Source organism: Pundamilia nyererei, unplaced genomic scaffold, assembly GCF_000239375.1.
Source record: "Pundamilia nyererei isolate P.nyererei 1_Seehausen unplaced genomic scaffold, PunNye1.0 scaffold00052, whole genome shotgun sequence".
In the NCBI taxonomy this organism is placed as follows: Eukaryota; Metazoa; Chordata; class Actinopteri; order Cichliformes; family Cichlidae; genus Pundamilia; species Pundamilia nyererei.
In genome coordinates, this window is record NW_005187453.1 from 1,609,790 (window position 1) to 1,628,763 (window position 18,974).

At 39.5% G+C, this 18,974-nt stretch overlaps 1 protein-coding gene across 5 annotated transcripts in view; it reads left to right on the forward strand.

Moving 5' to 3' along the window:
• The window catches only part of iqsec3a (IQ motif and Sec7 domain ArfGEF 3a), a 123,874-nt gene extending 106,891 nt beyond the window's left edge, over positions 1-16,983 (forward strand). For 2 of the 5 annotated variants that reach the window (XM_005733451.1, XM_013910941.1), the window contains 6 exons: positions 2,271-2,396; positions 4,226-4,325; positions 4,747-4,905; positions 8,685-8,777; positions 11,833-11,876; positions 16,282-16,983. In XM_005733451.1, the coding sequence (XP_005733508.1) occupies positions 2,271-2,396; positions 4,226-4,325; positions 4,747-4,905; positions 8,685-8,777; positions 11,833-11,876; positions 16,282-16,845 (1,086 nt within the window). In that variant the 3' untranslated portion in view covers positions 16,846-16,983. The remainder of the gene's footprint in view (positions 1-2,270; positions 2,397-4,225; positions 4,326-4,746; positions 4,906-8,684; positions 8,778-11,832; positions 11,877-16,281) is intronic. The other 3 variants (XM_005733452.1, XM_005733453.1, XM_005733454.1) reach the window with 3 other exon arrangements.
• Positions 16,984-18,974: the final 1,991 nt, after the last annotated feature.

Here is an 18,974-nt window from a genome sequence, read left to right on the forward strand (position 1 = left end):
TTTGTCTCTAGGGGCCACCGTAGTAGAGTTCAATTTGCATGAAAATGGCTTTATAATCCTTCCCAGATTGATGGACAGCAACACTTGTTTCTTTAAGAACTTTCTTAAATTTCTTCCTTGGCATGTTAAAACACACCTGAATGCTCCAGACCAGCAAACTGCCAATGCTCTGGTTTTATAGATGTGCTTACACATCTGTTTTGATTATGCCCTGATAAAAAAAGGTCCAACTTTCTTGGTGCATCCATGTCACAAAAGGAAATGAGTGAGTCTTCATGTTTTAATTAATTTTAAATTCAACACCAATTATAGCAGTTGCTTCCAAATGACATTGACTTTGAAAGTATTCCCTCCACCTTTTTATTCCGGCTTACGCCTTTAAGTGTCTCTTAGTGATCGATGAGTAGCCATAGGATGACAGAGGGAGTGCTGTCAAAGCCACAACAATGATGGATTGTTGTGATAGGAAGTGACTGTTGCTGCCAATGGCGGCCGTCTGCTATAAAAAGAACGAGTCTTAAATAAAGTTTCTTCTATTGAAATAATAACCCAGCCAACAGTCTCTGTACTTTGAATTCTAAACGCCTTATCTACTATTACTCCAGAAGGAAGTGGCACACAAATATGATGAATTTTCCTGTATCGCTAGTAAATAATTGATGATTTGATGAAAGCCGTATTAGAGCCTTTGATGAATGAGATGAGGTAGCTTTATATCTAAACATGTGAATATTTTTTTATATTTGTTTTTATTTTTCATTTTTTTATTTGAAGTCAATCATTTGCCTATAAATATATTGGCATCTCTTGTCAAGCTGTTTCTTAATAATACTTTTTTTTTTTTTTTGAATGAGCAGGAGGCATTTCAGGCTAATGATGTCTTTACATGTTTCTGACATTAGTATAATGAGAAAGCGGGCTGGCTGTGGAGGGCTGGGCTCGAGTCGGTATACCCTGCAGTGATGAGAGAGCAGGAGAAAAGGAGACAGAGGCTATGTGTGTACTCCATGCATTGCAAATTATTCTCTCAGAGCAGAGGGAAGGAAACTTTGAAATGCACACAGGGAAAATTGCACAGGGGCTGTGTATATTTGTGTTTTACCCTGAAGAGGGATCAACTCCACATCTACTCTGCTGCTTTTTGGATTTTTGCAGAACACAGAAAGCTGGACCAGACAAGGCAGAGACAAGTGTGTGTGAAAGGGTGACAACATGATTAGATCAGTCCTCCGAAGGCAGTCTGTTTTCTTTTGTTTTTTTTGTTTGTTCGGGGGGGTTTTTTGGGGGGGGGTGTTGCAGTGTAATCTGCTTAAACTTGAAAAAGCACCTTAGTTGAAGAGGAGATGCCAAACATTTTCAGACAAAAGAAGCATTTTCTGATTAAAAAAAAAAACCTGTACGCACAGGCCTGCCCTCTATGCTAATAGAGTTTTGTCTTATGTAGGATCCAGTAACTAAACAGCAAGAAGTACATTGCAGAAATAAAACTAACAGGATTTGGCAACAACTCGTATTTTTCTTTTTTCTTTTTGTACAAGCAGCCTGTGGCAAAACATCCCTCTTTGAGGACTACCACAGCTACTAGAATCGAGCAGAAAAACCATCACTGTAGGAACACAAATGCTCGAAATATGACATTTGGAACACAGAAAGTGAATCTTCCTCTTGTCTTCTTCATCTTTTATTTTTAAGAAACCTGTTATAATCCCACTAGCAATAAAAAGCAGTTTTGTTTGGACTGGTGCAAAGACGCCAACAGCTCGCTCTCACAAACAATGCATTGCAAAGATATGCACTAGATAAGAAAACATACAAAATATATTTGCTTTTGGTGTTTTGTTTTACTTTATTGTCATATTAAGCCGGGATTCGTCTTTGCCAAGAGGGAACGCTGAACATCAGACAGACCAAACCTAAGTAAAGAATCCTAAAATGTAAACCTGGATTTGTGGAAATGTTCTCCCAAGAGGGCACAGATTTTGTTCTTAAGCTTTATAACCATTCTCTCTCTTAGCTGTTGCTATAAATTACCATTTTAAAGTACTCTTAAGACTAAGAAATAAGTGTCCATGTCACACTAAGTTGTCTCATTTTGTGCTTAATGGAGTTTTTTCTACTGCACCAGTCTTGTATCTCTTAGCTTTGGGAGGAAATGTTGATTTAGGTTTTTTAGCTTCTCTTTTTCTGGATTTTTGAATTATTTGAAAGCATCCCATCAATGTCTGTAATATGATTTTTGAGGCTGGGTCTCCCTTTGTGTTCATATTCAGGTTCTCTCCGTCCCTCATAGAAGACTAGTATGCTGTAGTCGACTTTTTGAGGTGACAGACGTCAACAAGGCCCAAAAACAAGCAGCACACCAGAGAGAAGTCTTCCTCTTCAATGATCTCATTGTGGTAAGTAGACGAAAAGCCTTACACTTTATTAAATTGACAATCATTATGAGATATTCAGTATAAAAATACTGTTTTCATCCTGAGAGTTTCTTTTTCCTTCTTCTGCACACAATCAGACTTTGAAGTTGCTTATTTAGTTATGACAGCTGCAGTCCAACAATTCTTACTTTGGGTCCAGCTTTTTGCAGTGCTTGTCTTTTTTGTGTTATTTCATAACTCTGGCGTCTCCAGGCATTTCTTTTAATTATAGTAAGCAAATAATAATAATCAAAGATCTGTCCTCTACAGAGCTGCTTTAAAGGATGGTAATATAGTTTCATTTCACTTGAGGACAGCACAGATTAGCTGCTCATTTGATCCAAAGTTATATAGATGTGGGAATTATCAAAGGTTTAAATGTTGGACATAATGTTCTCATTAAGAGGCGCATAGGAGTTATCTATCCAATGTATTTAACTGACCTCATAATTATGTCAAATGCCACAACATACAGGAAAGGCAAAAAGCAGCATAGCCATATTACTTCACTTTCTATGGAGGCATAAAAGTAATTGGGACCTGCAGGAGAGGTTGTTAAAACTCCAATTTGAAGTTAAAGACTAAAGAAGCTATTGTCCAACATCACAGTGCAATTCTGTTCATTTGGCACTAAAAGTTAGCGGAGCGATATATTTCGCAAGGATGTCTTCTCGTGACAGCTTTGAAAGCGGAAAAGAAGTTGTCTTTGAAAATTTTTCACTACGGGATGAAAGTGAAGGGGACTTCTCTTTGAATTTGGCCCCTGTTACAGCAGCTTGAAAATGTCAAGAAGTGTTTAAAGTGCCAATGTGATGTATTGGTTTAATACGCCTTTCCTGGTAAATTATGCCTCACAGTAGTGCTGGAAAACAGATATGTCTCATCTTTCTCTATCTGGAAGGTCATTCAGTGGAAAAAAAAAGGAGCTCCATAACAGCCACGATATATCCTGATATAAGCACTGGCGCGCAATCTGAAACACTTGGAAGGTTGTAGTGTACATTAGTATTATCCACTCTCGATGTTGTCACGGCGGGGTGCGCCAGTGTGTTTTTTGAAACAGGACCCAAAAGCAGATGTGGACGAGGAGTTGCAGGTTTAAACAGAAAGCGATCCTTTATTTGGATGATAGCAGGAGTTAAACATGGAACCCTAAGCAAACTAAAAAACACTAAGAAACAAACACTATAAAGTTCTATGACTAAAACAATGGTGGGGATAACAGACGACCTGACAATGACATTCAGAAAACAGAGGACTTAAATACACACGAGGCGATCAGGGGAAGTGGAGACACACGAGGAAACAGCTGACTTGGATATACATAATGATGCACAGGAAAGAGTAAAACTAACCACATGAACGCAGAACACAAGACCCTTTTCAAAATAAAACAGGAAACATGCAGACTTAGACACGACAACACAAGCTTAACAGGCCTAACACACATGACAGACTAGACAAGGAACCAAACACAGAAACCAACGAGACAGATGATAAACAATCACTAACCTAAACCTCCACTGACCCCTAAATAAGAACAATACAAACTTATAACCAAACTAACATGAAAGCTTCAAAAATTACAAAATAAAACACAAAATGCTGGGTCAGAGACCCAGCCTGTGACAGATGTTTTTAAATGCTCAAATAGTTTGTTCTTTCGCAACTGCCTTTGATGTTGTTATGCGATATGGAAATCTCTGGCAAGATTTTTGGAAGTGTTCAGAACATGGAACAAGGAATTAAATAGGCAGTTCTGTCATTCAAACATTTTACTACAAGTCTCATGATGTTGTTTATTTCTACAGATCTTGAAGCTTTGTCCAAAGAAGAAGAGCTCCGCGGCCTACACTTTCTGCAAAGCCATGGGACTACTTGGCATGCAGTTTCACCTTTTTGAAAATGAATGTAAGTCACAGTGCTGGTATGAAAGAAAATCCCCTCTTGATATCTCCTTAAGTCATTGCTAAAATCTACCATTTCCAAGCTTGCACAGAGAAAAAAATATCTGTCGAAATTCGAAGCGAACAAGGACTGTATAATTTGTTGCTTTATCTTAAAGGGCTTTTTTTAAGCACAATAGTCTTTTTATTTTTTTCTGACAGCATCAAACTAGTATCAGTTTTATTCCAATCTTGCATTTCAATTTCTGGAAATGTCATTCTCCCAGTCCCATTCAATACATGCTGCATGACATTTTTGCAAGCAAGCCCAAGTTTGCAGCTCAGAGTGACCTTTAGAAGTCTTTTTATGATCACACTTGTAACTAAGACACCCAGGAAAGTAGTTTAGATATGCTTTTCACTCAACAGTTTAATGTACTCCGCAGACTACCCCCATGGAATCACCATCCTCTCACCATTCGGATCAGACAAGAAGCAGGTATTAAACTTCTGTGCTCAAAGTGCCGAGGAGCTGCTCAAGTTTGTGGAAGACCTAAAGGAATCAATCGCAGAAGTGACGGAGATGGAACAGATACGCATCGAGTGTGAGAATCTTTCTAAATTGTCCATATCAAATTATAGAATTGATATAATTTGACAACAATAATTGTTGTTTTTACTTGGAATGATGTTGAGCGTTTGAGTATAATCGTCAACTTTGTGTCTATTCCTTTTGTAGCAATACTCCCTACAACTGAAGAAGGGTCAAATGCTATTACATTTTGCACCAAATCAATAATGTCATATCTTGGGGTGTTAGAGATCTTCTTAGATGTGAGAATCAATATGTCTTTTTTTTTTCTTTTTTCTTTTTTCTTTTTGATATTATGCGCAAACTACTTGTCTGTGTCCCATCTGTGTGGTTTCAGACTGAGTTTTGAAAGAAAAAAAACCCTTCTGATGCACTGCAGCTCAAGCACACTGCAGGGGGGCAATGATACGGAGGTGAAAATAGGTCAGGGCTCCTCAAAGCAGCCAGGCATCTGACTTGCTCGGACTTGTGCGCGCCTGAAATTCTCTAGACAATGAGTCACTGCAACACATGGACAACCTAAGTGTGTCCGCAGCCTAGCTCCTGCCAGTGGGCTTCAAAGAGAGGATCCCTGCTGGGTTTTGATGCAGTTGCCTTACCCTCGATAGAGCGGGAGGCCCTGCAGCCAAGGGGGAGCAGGCAACAACATACGGAGATAGGCAGGTGTTGACAGAAGGAAATTATTATTCTCTTGGAGCTGTGTAAAGGCTGGAATAACTTGTGCTAAAACATAAGAGAGTGGATGTTGGGACACATTTATTATATTTGCAAAGGCAAACTTTTTTCTCAGGTGGTGATAGATAAACATTTTGAAAACAAGGAAGAGCTATCACCTGAACAGACAAACTTCCCATCGTTTTCCTCCAAGGGGCTTGATTTTGTCAGCAGATTAGTAAACAGGCCTGCGGCAAGCTCACTTCTGTTTCGAGTTTCCCTCTTTGAATTTCTTTCCCCTCTCGCTGCTGTTTTTAATAAAGGTAAATTAAATATTGTCGTAATTCTTTGCCACCACAGAATTTCTTAGTTTCGCCACAGTTTAAACCAAATTACTGTACACAGAATTTTAAGCCCGAGCTAATAGTTACACCGACTGAGCGTGCCAGTGCAACAGCATTAAGCATGCAAGCTTATTATTCTTCAGATTTTTGCTGCTTCTTCTTCTTCTCATTATTATTATTCTTACTGATTGGCATTAAAGCTCACTATTTATTAGCTGTCAGATTTTATCTTCTTATTATTATTATTGCTATTATTATTCCACCTAACATTTTGACATCCTTCAGCTTTGAGAACCTCCCACAGAAGTTATACCAAGATCCACAGCTCCAGTGAGAATAGTGGGCTCTGGCTTTTGATAACAATTTGTCATATAGATTTCCATATTTATAATTCAAAGTTTTTTTGGATTACAAGGCTTTGGATTTCTTTCCACAGGAGCAATTTAAGTTTCATAAAGAATTAGATTTAAAACAGAAAAGTGTAGAGATATTGCCTAGAAAATACTTACTTTCACAAATGCCATTAAAGCCCAGCCTTTTCCCACCACCTTGCTTATAGCCAATAAATATAAAACAGGTTTTGGAATTTCACAATAAAAATGTGAAACTTTTGTATTTTATACTTGGGAAGTCTCTGGCACTCGTGATGAATCAATTCTTCCAATATCACTTGTAACTTTTCTTCGAGACCCACTTCCATTGTTTCTCTCAGTTGTTTGGACAGTAGGCTCACACCTCCTGTTCTTTTTACAAGCTTTAGTCACCATAGCAACTGGTGACTGGTGTCACCCTTTCTCTCAATTTAAAACTCATCATGGCTGATCCAGTGGGGATCGGTGTGTCCTGTTTTTATTGACGCTTTGATGCAATTCAGCACAACTGTTGTTCACTGTAAGATCAATTGTAGTCAAAGTATTGTTGACTGACAGGTTTTACAGGAATTTTGCTAGACTTTCAAATGAAAAACTGCTTATCAGGGCTTGTAAATACCACTGGATTTTCAGGACTTTCAAAACAAAAGCTCAAAAGGGATAATAAAAGGTAGCGGCTGCATTAGTGGTTCCTGTTATGACCACTATTATACAAACAAAATGAATTTACATGTTCTGTTCTTTCAAAATGAAATCCACTTCATAATAAAAATGACATTTGAACACTTTTCCAATAGTCCAATTCATACTCTGCATGTTTTTTTTACCTTTCCAATAATTTTAGCCAAATTATACTTGACTGTCAAAATAAAACCTTAAAAAATATTAAAGCTGACTTTTAAGGCTTATAAAACATGACAGTTTTTATATATAATTCATTATCCTGAGGCTCCCTGAGTAGCTCAATTTATGCCTACTGCTGTGGCCTTTAAAAATAAAATGTCCCTGATATCTTTTCACTGTCTCTTTATCTAGCTAGAGGTACTTACATTAAGCTCCCAATACTTTTGCAATGTCCAGAAAAAAATTCTTATTATCTGATGGTTCATCATAAATCATCATCCTGTTACATCCTGTTAACTGCTGACAACTCAAATGGCAGCAGGTATATTAGCACACTCAAAATGTCTTCTTTTTTTTTTTTTTAGTTTTAGCTTTTTCTTACTTATACTCACCAGCCACCTTCAGTACATCTTAGGTACACAGATATATATCAAGCCAAACAAGTGGCAACTCAATACATGCAGATGTGGTGAAGATGACAGAGGTCAGAGGAGAGGCAACAGTAACTTGTTACAATCAAGGTATGCAAAAGAGCATTTCTGAATGCACAACACCCCCCTTAAAGCAGATTGGCAAAAGCAGCAAAACTATTAACAGCTGTTTGGCTAACAGCAAATTATTATTAAAGACAGTGAGAGATTGTTAACTATAGTATCTTCTCAATGCATGCTGCTAGGCACTGTTAAGATGTTGTTATGCCAGGCATGCATTCGCCTAAAACAGCTGGGCTTAAATTAGGTTGGTCCAACTGCTGTACAGTCAATACTGAGACTGGTCTTTCCAGGGTTTAACTAAAGTTACACAGATCACTGACATTGATAACAGGGAATAGTCCTGCGTGTTAATCCAACTTTACATTATGGACATTTTCCCTCTTTAATACGGAAAAGTGCATATTAAAATCATAATGCTTTGGTAATGAGCCATAGTGTTTTAATAATGTTTAGTAATGGAAAAAAAAACATAATTATAGCCACTATAAGAATTTTATTGAAAGTACAACTACATTTCAAACCAAGCAATCGTTTTATTGTTGGATTTTTCATCAGTCATAGTAGGTGTGGTATTGCACATGTGACTTTACAAGAAACATCCAAGTAAATTACTGATTCAGTACAATGCAAATAAAGACTGTTATTTATATTTTTAGTTTTCTATCGATGGAACTTGAGCTTACTTTTTTTCTTCCGTTTATCTCTTAGTCTCAGAATGCGGACATGTTGTACCGCACCCTCAAAGTCTCACCTGGCAGTTTTGTGGCTCAGCATCAAAATTAGAATGCAGTGTTGTGTTGGAAACAAAACAACATTTAGTCATGATGATTGGAAATGACATGCAATTACCATCAAGTGTGAAGTTTAATTAGCGAGATGAAGAGGTGTGTGTTGAGACTGGAGAAGAGAGTGGGTGGGAGAAATGTGCATGAGTGTGTATGTGTGTGTGCTCGCTTTTGAAGGAAAAACATTTCCTGGTTAATTTTGTTGCTCTTACCCATCATCATCCACCAATCTATCAACTTCCTTTCTCTCTCTGCCATGGTGATTATGAGGATGATCATTTTTGTTTTCTGCTCTCTGCAGGGGAGCTGGAAAAGCAGCAGGGAGCCAAGACACACTCGGTAAAGAACAACGGTACACAGCTAGAGCTTCGTGGTAAACAGGGCTCCCCATCAGGTGTGTGTGTGTGTGTGTGTGTGTGTGTGCATACTGTTGCTTATTGAATCCCACTGGAGAGACACCAACTGCGCTGTTAATTTGTTTACCTGCTGCTGTTTTTATGAACTTGATCATATCTTCAAAAACTAGGCACTACCTGTAGCATTTAACATCAAGAACACTGTGTAATTTAAGATGTGTACAATGCTTGTAAAGACTGTAAATGCGCAAAAATCACCTTTAGCTAAGCCTCGCCTAGTTTCAGGTGTAGTTACTAGTCCTCCAAAGTCACATGAAATGGGGTATAGTCTTTCAAACAATGTCTTTCTCAAAGTAAACTAAACTGGGCTTCTCACTTCTACTTCTCTCTTTCACAGCTTACTAGTTGTTATGAAACTGTCTCACTTTAAAAAGAGAACCAGGTGAAAGGGTCTTAGAGCTACACTTAATGAATACAAGCTCAATAAATGAGAATTCAAATTAGATTTTTTTTTGTGTAACAGGGCTTTTTTCCCCCCTTTGATCTTGAAAGAATGAAATATTCATAGTACTCACAATACTTTCTACACCATATTATGAATTACACTCAATGGCCTCTTCATTAGATATATCTGATCAACTCCTTGCTAGCACAATTATCTAATCAGCCAATCACATGGCAGCAACTCAACTCAACGGTCAAGATGACCTGGTGAAGTTCAAACCAAACATTAAAATGGTGAAGGAATGTGATTTAGGGGACTCTGAAGGTGTTATGGTGATTGGTACTAAACGGCCTGGCCTTTTACAAACTGTTGATCTGCTGGGATTTTCCCATACAATCAGTTCTCTGGATTAAAATACCTTGTTGATGCCAGAGTTCAGCAGAGAAAGTCCAGAATAAGGAGGAATATATCTGATTGTACAACCTGTCAAACCTTGAAGTAAATGGGCTACAGAAGCCAAAGACCCCGACATTCAATGGTAGGGTCACAGCCACGTCAAAGAGGTCAAACCACCTCAAACTGGTTTCTTTAACATTTGCACTCTATGGACTCTACATTCACCAGAGATCAAAAAATAGGTCGCTTTTGCGATGAAAATCTCATCATGCATGTGCAGCCAACAAATCTGCAACAACTGTGTGATGCTATTATGTCAATATGGACCAAAGTTTCCAGCCCCTGCTGAATCTGTGCCACTGAGTATTTAGGCAGCTCTGCAGGCAAAACAGAATCAAAATTGGAACTTAGCAAGGTGTATCTAATAAAGTGGCCAGTGAGTGTATCTGTCAAGGTTGTTGCCACTTGTCACGGTTTGGTGCTGTGGCGGACAGGATGAGGACCCAAATAGAAGGGTGAACTTAAAGAAGCAGCTGTATTGCACTGTGCAGACACTCGAAAGATAAACTCAGGACAAATTAAACTAAACCAGGAACTAAGAACTGAAACACTGGAAAACTAGGAACAATGAACTCAGAGCAATGGAAACCGGAAACACAAAGAAACCCGCACAGCAGATGGCGTGGTACAACACGGCAACAAGCGGAAGACTGAGGACTAAAATACACAGGCGGGATGACGAGAGGATGGGGAACAGGTGGAAATACAGCTGGGACTAATCAGACATAATAAGACAGAGGGAAAGCAAAACTCAAAACACTGAACACAGGACACAAGGCTATCAAAGTAAAACGGGAAACAAGAGATATCCACGAAGACACAGACTTGACACTGACTGAGGAGACACAGGGAGCAAGGAACACAGAGCACAGAAACAGAAAACAAGAGACTAGAATGAAACTAATGAAATCAAAGCCTTTTAATAACACAAAAACACTGGGTAACTGACCCAGGTACGACTATGCTGTTACTAGATCCAGCAGTAGATCCTAAAAAGTAGCCTAAAACCATGTAAACGTTTTGCATTCATTTTTAAGTAATTTTAAAAATAAACTTTTATTTGTCATGAACACATAAGGTTGTATAACCAAAATCTTCTTATCGTCTATTCATGCTTCTCCCAAAATGCTGATGCTAAAGACATATGATAATAAACACTGTTTTATTGGGCACTCTTCTGAATGAGGTTACAAGGTGGCTTCCGGACAGCAGTTCAGTATGTGAGGCTCTGTGAGTGTGTTTGAATCATAGGTACACAGAAGGGAGAGAGGGACAGCCTGTGTTCTATAGCCATCCCAATAACTGCAAGCCATAGGATATTTCACATCTTTGAGTTCAAATTCAATAACTGCAACACCAAAACACAGGAGATATTATTCCTTACACTCATTCTGAACTGGAGCACTTGTTTCCTTCCTTCCTTAGCATTCTTGTACTATGCTGCATCCAAGCTTGAAGATAGACACATTTGTTCCATTAGTAAAGCTTTAAAGTTGCATGAATGCAGTTGTGAGTGTGATGGTATTTCTAGGTGAATGATTTTCATTACTGGTATCTTGTGTTTATGTCATTTGTCCTCATAAGAGAGCTTGACATCAGTAGCATTTTCTTAATGTGTGAGGCTAACTAATTGCATGCATGGCATTATGATAAAGACACAGGAGATCAGACTGTTTCATTTTAACACAGTAATGACTTGGAGGGTTAGCATTACTTGTAACAGGTTAAATTTATACTTTGTTAACATTTTTCCTATTTTGCAAGAGAGGATAAGTGATAGTTTTGGCTTTTTGTGGAGGGTAGCTTCGCCAACTCCAATAAAAAGAGGTCAGTTACATGAATAAATTCTGATGTGGCAGCATCACAGACTATAACTACAATTGATGTAAAGTTAATGGTGTTTATAGACTACCTCTACAGCAGCAAACATCCTTAAAATATGCTGTTTATGCCATTCCTTGAGATTTCAAGAGCCTGCCATGAAAAGTCACTGATGCTAAGCTCTGATTGTACATTTGCTTTTTAGAGAGGGGTTTACTGAATTTTCACTTGCTTCTAGAAGTTCTTCCGCAAAATAATTGATTGCATGCTTGCTTCAAGCAACTCTAAAATTCCTTATCTTTATCTTGGAAAAAAAGAGTGATTTTGCCACCACCTTTGTCCCTTTTTCCCTTCTGTTTTCCCCCCTGCAGGACACCAGGAGATAGATGACAGAAGTGGACACAATGCAGTAGAGGTAAGTGCCTAATAATAGGCTTATGTCCCAAACGACAGGTAAGTGAGTGCAGTGAGAGTCTTTGCAGTGGCAGTATCGAGGTAGGACAAGATAAACTCAGGAGTATCTTTAGGATTAGAAGCGTCAAGCAAGTGTGGGTGAAGAGTGCGTGAGAGAACGAGTGCTGCTGGGTAACGTGCAGCGGGCATGTGAGGTAACCCAATCAAACAAAATATTAGATAAAAGGACTCCTTTGTCGTGTAAAAAGTAAATATGATGGCTCAGGAGAATTAATACACTCACAGCGGTCAGAGCAGGTTGTCCTCACGCTGAAAACACATCAGGCTTAAATATTATCTGGAAGCCAAAAAAAAGAAATAGGTTGTAATTAGTTTCGCAAGCTCAGGCAGAAATTGTGACTCCTTTGGGGCCTTTCAAGAAAACGAAGAAAAAAAAAGGCTGGGGAAAGCTGAGGACATGTGTGAAATGCATTTACTGTGTGTGTACCCGCATGCAGCATTGAGACCTTAATTAACACAGCAGCATGCAGGCGGATAATTTTAACGCTCATTTGACCTGGAATGGTCGCCTCCCCACCCTTTTGCCAGACCTCGTGTGAACATTTTGTGCAAGAAACACAGGAAATGGAACTACACAGTATGTGTATCCTTGAAGCATCAGGTGACCTTTATTAGCCTCTGTTTTTTGTGGCTCTGGAGTTTAGGCTTGGATTGAAAAGTCAAATACACGGGGTCAATTTGACATTCAGTGGCTGTTTAATTCCACACAGCCACTGGTAATATGTTACACTGTATGTCTTTTGCTCAGGTGCTGGCTCAAGCAAATATAATTCATAAGTTCTATCAGATGCTTCATAGTCATAATAATGAACTATTATCGGCTTTAATTTGAAAACATGTGCAGTCACATCATTGGCGTTATAGATTCCAGAGTGCTTGTGATACAAAAGCCATTCAACAAACTAGCAAGAAAAAATTAGAGTGCAAATCAAATTATAAGACTAAGATTTTAGCTGTAGTAAATTTGGACATACTCCAATCCCAACAATGTGTTTTTTTCAACATTTCTTTGCACAGGGTTGGCTTCAGGTCATTCTCGTTCCATTTTTTTTTCATTTGTGTGCCTCAGGTCAGTTCTACCTCAGGTCAATCTTCATGGTTGTCTGAACTACCTTCACCAGCCATCTTGCTCTCTGCCATCCAGCCTACAGTAGCCTAAATGTCAGGGGCTGGTGGGGAGCCACTAGCTGTCCAAACACATTTATCTCAAAAACCAGGAGGGTCCACTCCAAAAAAGCCTCTTTATACTAGAGGCAGAAATCTAAGGATACCAAATCCTGCGGCAAGCTTTTAATCTTAGATTTGATAAGGTGATGAGATTCTAACGTTACTATCTGCCTCAGAGCAGTGACAACAAGCCGACTGTGTTGTTACAAAATGGCTGTTTAGTTGTTTTTAAAATCCTGTTTTTGTCAGAGCCTTTAAGCTTTCGAGAAAAAAAGTTTATTCAGTGCTGTGCACAGGTCTTGAGCCACCCTTTATTTCTTCATATTTTGCAAGGAACATGGCAAATAGGTGTGAAGATTTATTTAAACATGTGCAAAAATAAATGGAAACCTAATATATAAGTCAAAAAGTTTGTGCACGTCTAACGTGCTTGAAAGTCAATATTTTAGATGAACACATTTATTCTTCAACACAGCCTGAACTCTCTTAGGTAAGCTTTGTTGTCATTTCTTTAAGTAGTCTTCAGGAATAGTTCTCCAGGCTTCTTGAAGGATATTCAGAACTCTTCTTTGGATTTTGACTGGCTTTTGTTCTATTTTCTGTCAAGATGATCCCCCACTGCTTCAGTAATGTTGAGGTCTGAGAGGACCTATGTCTGATAATGTTCCATTGAGTGCTTTTATATGCAAGTCTTTGTATGATGCATAGAGCGAGAAGCAGGGTATACCCTGAACAGATTACCAGTCTGACGCAGGGCTACTGATGCTGATCTGAGCCAAAAGTTTTGGATTTGTTACTCTATAAGACTTTTTTTCCACCTCTTATTGCTTTTGCGCCAAGCTGCTGGACTTGTTGAGTGTAGAAGAACCAGATGTAAAAATCCAAATCTCTAATTACACCTGCTGCAAAATAATGGCTTTAGAGCCCAAAGACAAACTTGTGCTTAGTACAGATACATGCAAAGGCATCCTTTTGGGCTTAAACTAATGAGCTTTTTGTGATTCTTGACTAATTTGGACCATCTGTTAAACAAATCTATTTTTTACTGAGACAAAAAAAACTTTTGAAAGGCACAAGAAAGTCATTTAAATCCTTCACTCTTTATCTGAAGTGATTTAGAGCTCACTGATACTGTATGGTAAGTCATCAAGAAGAAGTGACTCTTGGCACATTCAAAAGGAGAAAATGTTAATTGAGTTCTTTCGTACAAGAGTCACACCGACTGCTTTAAAAGAAGGGACGAACACTACTGTAAGACCTTTCTAACCTTAAGATACTTCAACTTCAAAGACTATTATATTCACACAGCCGGCATTCTGAAGAGGTTTGGTGGTAAAATATTTTCTGATCGACACATTAAAACTGGAAGCATATGTAGATAGTTGTGCTGTGGTTAAGAAGCTCAAAATACATGTAAAAAGTCCCAAACTCTTAATATACACTATTATACACTTCCATGTAGGAGACTATGTACTGTGATAAAAGTCTTGAGTTATACTTTATTTCTTTATATTTTGCAGAAACCTAACTCCACCACATAACTCAAGGAATGAATCAGTGTTGTGTCTGCATATAACAAACAATTCTGCAAAGAAACAATTTTAAATGGTATCTTTAGGCACTTTGTAGCCTGTCAAAGCATAATTTGTTCTTTGTTCTTTAGCTGAATCCATGAAAAATTCAAATCATATCACATGCCTTTTATCCCCTGGAGAGCAATAAAAGAAAGTTTTGCAGTGATTCCCAAAGTACTTTTTGCCAAAAACGTGGGATATACCGTAGCGTGTCCAAAAAAAATATTTGAGAAAAAGGACCTGACAGAATTGTGCAACTGTTAGACAGAAAGCACATGTGTAGAAAAAGGTGCTGGTGTGAATGAGGCAAGTTGTACAAAGCAGCGCCAGTCCAGTTACTATGTAGCTAGGTTAGGAGACAGACATAACAGTGACTTTCTGCATGTGAAATATGCTGGAGGTTCTGTAATTTGTCTGGGGCTGCATTTCAGCTAGTGGTGTTGGGGATCTCCAGATTTTGATTCAGCATGCAATACCTTCTGAAATGTGTCTCATTGGCATACAGGTTCATTTTCATATATAGCTTCAGTATGACAGTCATCCCAAACACAGCCAATGCATTTAAAGCATATCTGATTGAAAAATCACATGATGGAACTCTTAGTCATGGATTGGTCTCCCCACTGCCTGAACCTTAACATTGTTGAAGCAGTGTGGGATCATCTTGACACAGAACAAAACAAAAGGGAGCCAACATCCAAATAAGAGCTTTCAATGTCCTTTAAGACCCCTAGAGAACTATCACTGAAGACTCGTCTAGCAGTCCACCCGACTTCCACGTTCAAATGTTAGATTTATATAAATACACCATCGGGGTACTTTTTGCATTAATTATCTCCACCGTACACAGTGTGCATTTCAGATTGTGCTCAGTTCCTTGAATTTCTTGCCATATGTTTTCGGAGATACACATTTCTGAAACTCTGAGACGTTATACAATTCTGTAAGTAGGCTGCATAAAAAAAGATAGTAAAGGAAGAGAGATAAAGGGGGGGAAAGCTGAGGGAAACTGCCTATAGAAATCAGAGTGCTGAAACAAATGGGACATCTGGAGGTTTGCATTCTAATTGATTGTTGCCTGTGGACGTCTGTGGTTGTCACTCTGCTCACTTCCTCTCCTCCTCTTCTTCCACCTCTCCCTCTTCTTCGTATGACCTTGGTCTGTTCTGCTTACCTCGACCCACAAGTCTCCTCGTGTTCGCTGTCACCGTAGTGCCACACAGTGGTTTGGAAGGGAGACACGGGGGCCCTCAGTGTCCCCTTTGGAACCACCTGGACCGTCCTCTAGCATCGTTCTTATCCCCATTCCCCACCACTATTACCAATGACGCCAGTCACACACACTGGTGTTCCCAGCATCCAGCACTGTTCCCAGTACCTGTGGGGGTGGAGGGAGGGGAGAATATTGTAGTCACAGAATTTTACACCTCCACCGATCCTTAACACCTAAGCCCCCACGCATGCCCCGTGTGTGTGTGTGTGTGTGTGTGTGTGCTGTGCGTTCACTCCCCCCACAAAAAAAGAAAAAGAGGGCTTGACGGATTGTAGAGGAGGAACCAGTTTTATAACATTTGATGCTGTTCTCTTGGCTGTTTTCTAAACTAGGTGTCAATTCACAACAGGCTTCAGACGTACCAGCTCAGCAGCAGCATGGCTCGGAGCCCCGAGAGCGCGGCCCTTCTTAATCACCGGGGAGAGGTGCTTTTCCAGCAGGGGCCCCAGGGGGTAACCCAAGGGCCTGCGCCTCCACCACAGCACCTGCAGCTGCAGTCAGCGGCAAGCACTCCCGCCCATCATCTCCCCCTCCAGCAGCACCACCAGCCCTGTGTCAGCATGGCTGACCTGCGGCCTGAGGCGCTCATCCAGTGTCAGCAAATTGTCAAGGTCATCATGCTCGACAACAGCAGCCATGGACGCATGGAGGCCTTCCTCAGCCAAACGCCCACACACCACCACTACCAGCATCACCATCACCACAGCCACCATCAGCTTAGTCACTCCGCCATGTCCACCCCTGTCCGCTCGCCAGACGGTTCACACGGCAGCGACGGCCACCAGCCCCCACTGCCTCCCCCGCCTCCACCTTACAACCACCCGCACCAGTACATACCCCCAGACCCCCGCCTCAGTCTACACCGGACCCCAAGTGGCTCTCGGAGCATGGTGTAAATAAATGAATTCAAATTTTTCTCCCTGAAAGACAGACACATACTTCCACATAAACCCTATCACTTCTCTTCCTATCTAACAGTACATATTGTACATATATACATACAGATGAAGCTATAATGAAAAAAATAAAAATCCCACTTATATGCATAAATTTAAGGAAAAAAAGATTTTAAAAAAAATAAGGTTTTAAAAGAGATAAGAAGAAATATAGTGCGTATATAAAGTTTTACTTGATTCCACATGTATTTTGAAATATTATGTAGTTTTAACAAATTTCTATAACTTTTTGTCAGTTTTAACTCTAGAGAAAACTCACTGCTATTCACTTCATGGATGGATTCCTTCCAGTTCCAGTATTTATCAGCAACAACAGAAACACACGAATCCCTCAAATCTTTTGAATTTTTCTTGTAATGGATGGAAAGACATCAAGGATCTTCTGCTTCTGTTCGCTTTATCATCCCAAGCCTCATGCCTACTGTGCTGTATGTGCACACGTGCGCATAGCTGACACTTAACTGAAACTCTGTGCCAAAATACATATGCCTCCACTAAACACTGACTTCTTTGCACTTGACTAAATGCTAGGGCTAGAAGAAAAAAAAACACACTACTCCTTTGCTTTGAGAAAATAGTCATTTCAGGCTTCTTGTTCAAGGAGCAGAAAAAAGAAAAAAAAAGAATAGCAAAACTGATATTTCATAAAAAGTTATCTACCCATTTGCGCTGTTGCTTATTTATTTATGTGATGGAGGGCCTTCTCTCTTCTCCACTCCCCCGGATTTAAAAAAAAAAAAAAAAAAAGAAGCAAAAATGACATTCTCCCGATAAGCTGTCTTTGTCATCCTCTCCTCCGTTGTGTTGTGGCTCTCTATCTTCAGAAAACATTCTCACCCAATTGTTGCTCTCCATATATCATTCTACAGTGAAGGATGACAAGAACCAAAGGCGACCAATCATATAGATTGCTGCCGAGCCAAAAAAGTTAACCCAGGATGCTTCTGTTGATTGATGCTCGTCTCTTACTCTTCATGTCTAACATTATTAAGGCTTTCCAGGAATTCTTGCCCCTTTTGTCAGCTGATGGAGGGAAGGTTTTGTCTTGTTTTTCAACATTTTGAAAATGTCTCATCGTCTGAAATGGCTCTAAAGCTACAGTGGGTTCAGATGTTAACAAAAACTGAAAAAAAACAACACAATGTGCTGTCATCGGTTATCAAATGTGTCGTCGCTATATGTTTTTTTTGTTCCAAGAACTCACCCGAGAATTTCTGTTAGGACGCTACACTTTTTAAATGTCGAGATGTGTGTTTATTTTAATTTGCCATTGTGCCATCATTGTGTGTTTTCCGTTGGTGGATAAATGTCGGGCAGAGTCCACCCACAAAACATCCAGACGCTGTCTCTTTACGTCGCTACGACTGCCAGCTTTTGTTCCAGATCCTTGTGACTGTTTTCTCTGCCGTGCTAACCTTTCATTTTGACATTTTCAAAAAGGCAAAAACTACATGGAGCTTATACTGCAAAAGCTGGCATTAGTGGCATTGTTTGTGCTGCTGGCTATCCTGCTTTAAATAAGAATGGAAGGGAGGGGAGAGAGAAAAAAGAATGCATTATCTGATCTCTTTCTATTTCACCTCAGCTTAGATTGTAAATACCACATTCAAAGAGTCAGAAAGGACAAGCAAGCTACCTTTAGCCTCTTCAAATTGCTATTGCCCTGTCAAGCATCCGTCATTCTGAAATAGGTCAGCGACCGCCATAGCCTGAATGCGTTCATCTTTTATACATAACCCCCACCAGGTACTGTGAAATGGATGTTCAGTTAACTCTGTTCTCATCTGACCTCCATCTGTGTGATTTGTTGATTTATAATCACAGAGCCAATGCGGGGAGGTCTCTATCTCATCTGTCTGTCCTGTTCCACTTAGGATGTCACCCTGTGAAAAGACAGCGGTTGGACAAAAAACACAAACAAACAAACAAACAAAAAAGCTTTCTGTTGTTGTGGTTGGCAGAGATGAGTGTGTGTGACCTACTCACAGTAGCATCCTAGCTTTCCTGTAAACAAATCCGTCCTCGCTCCTGTTTATCCCCGTAATTGCTTTTGTTATTATTTCATAACA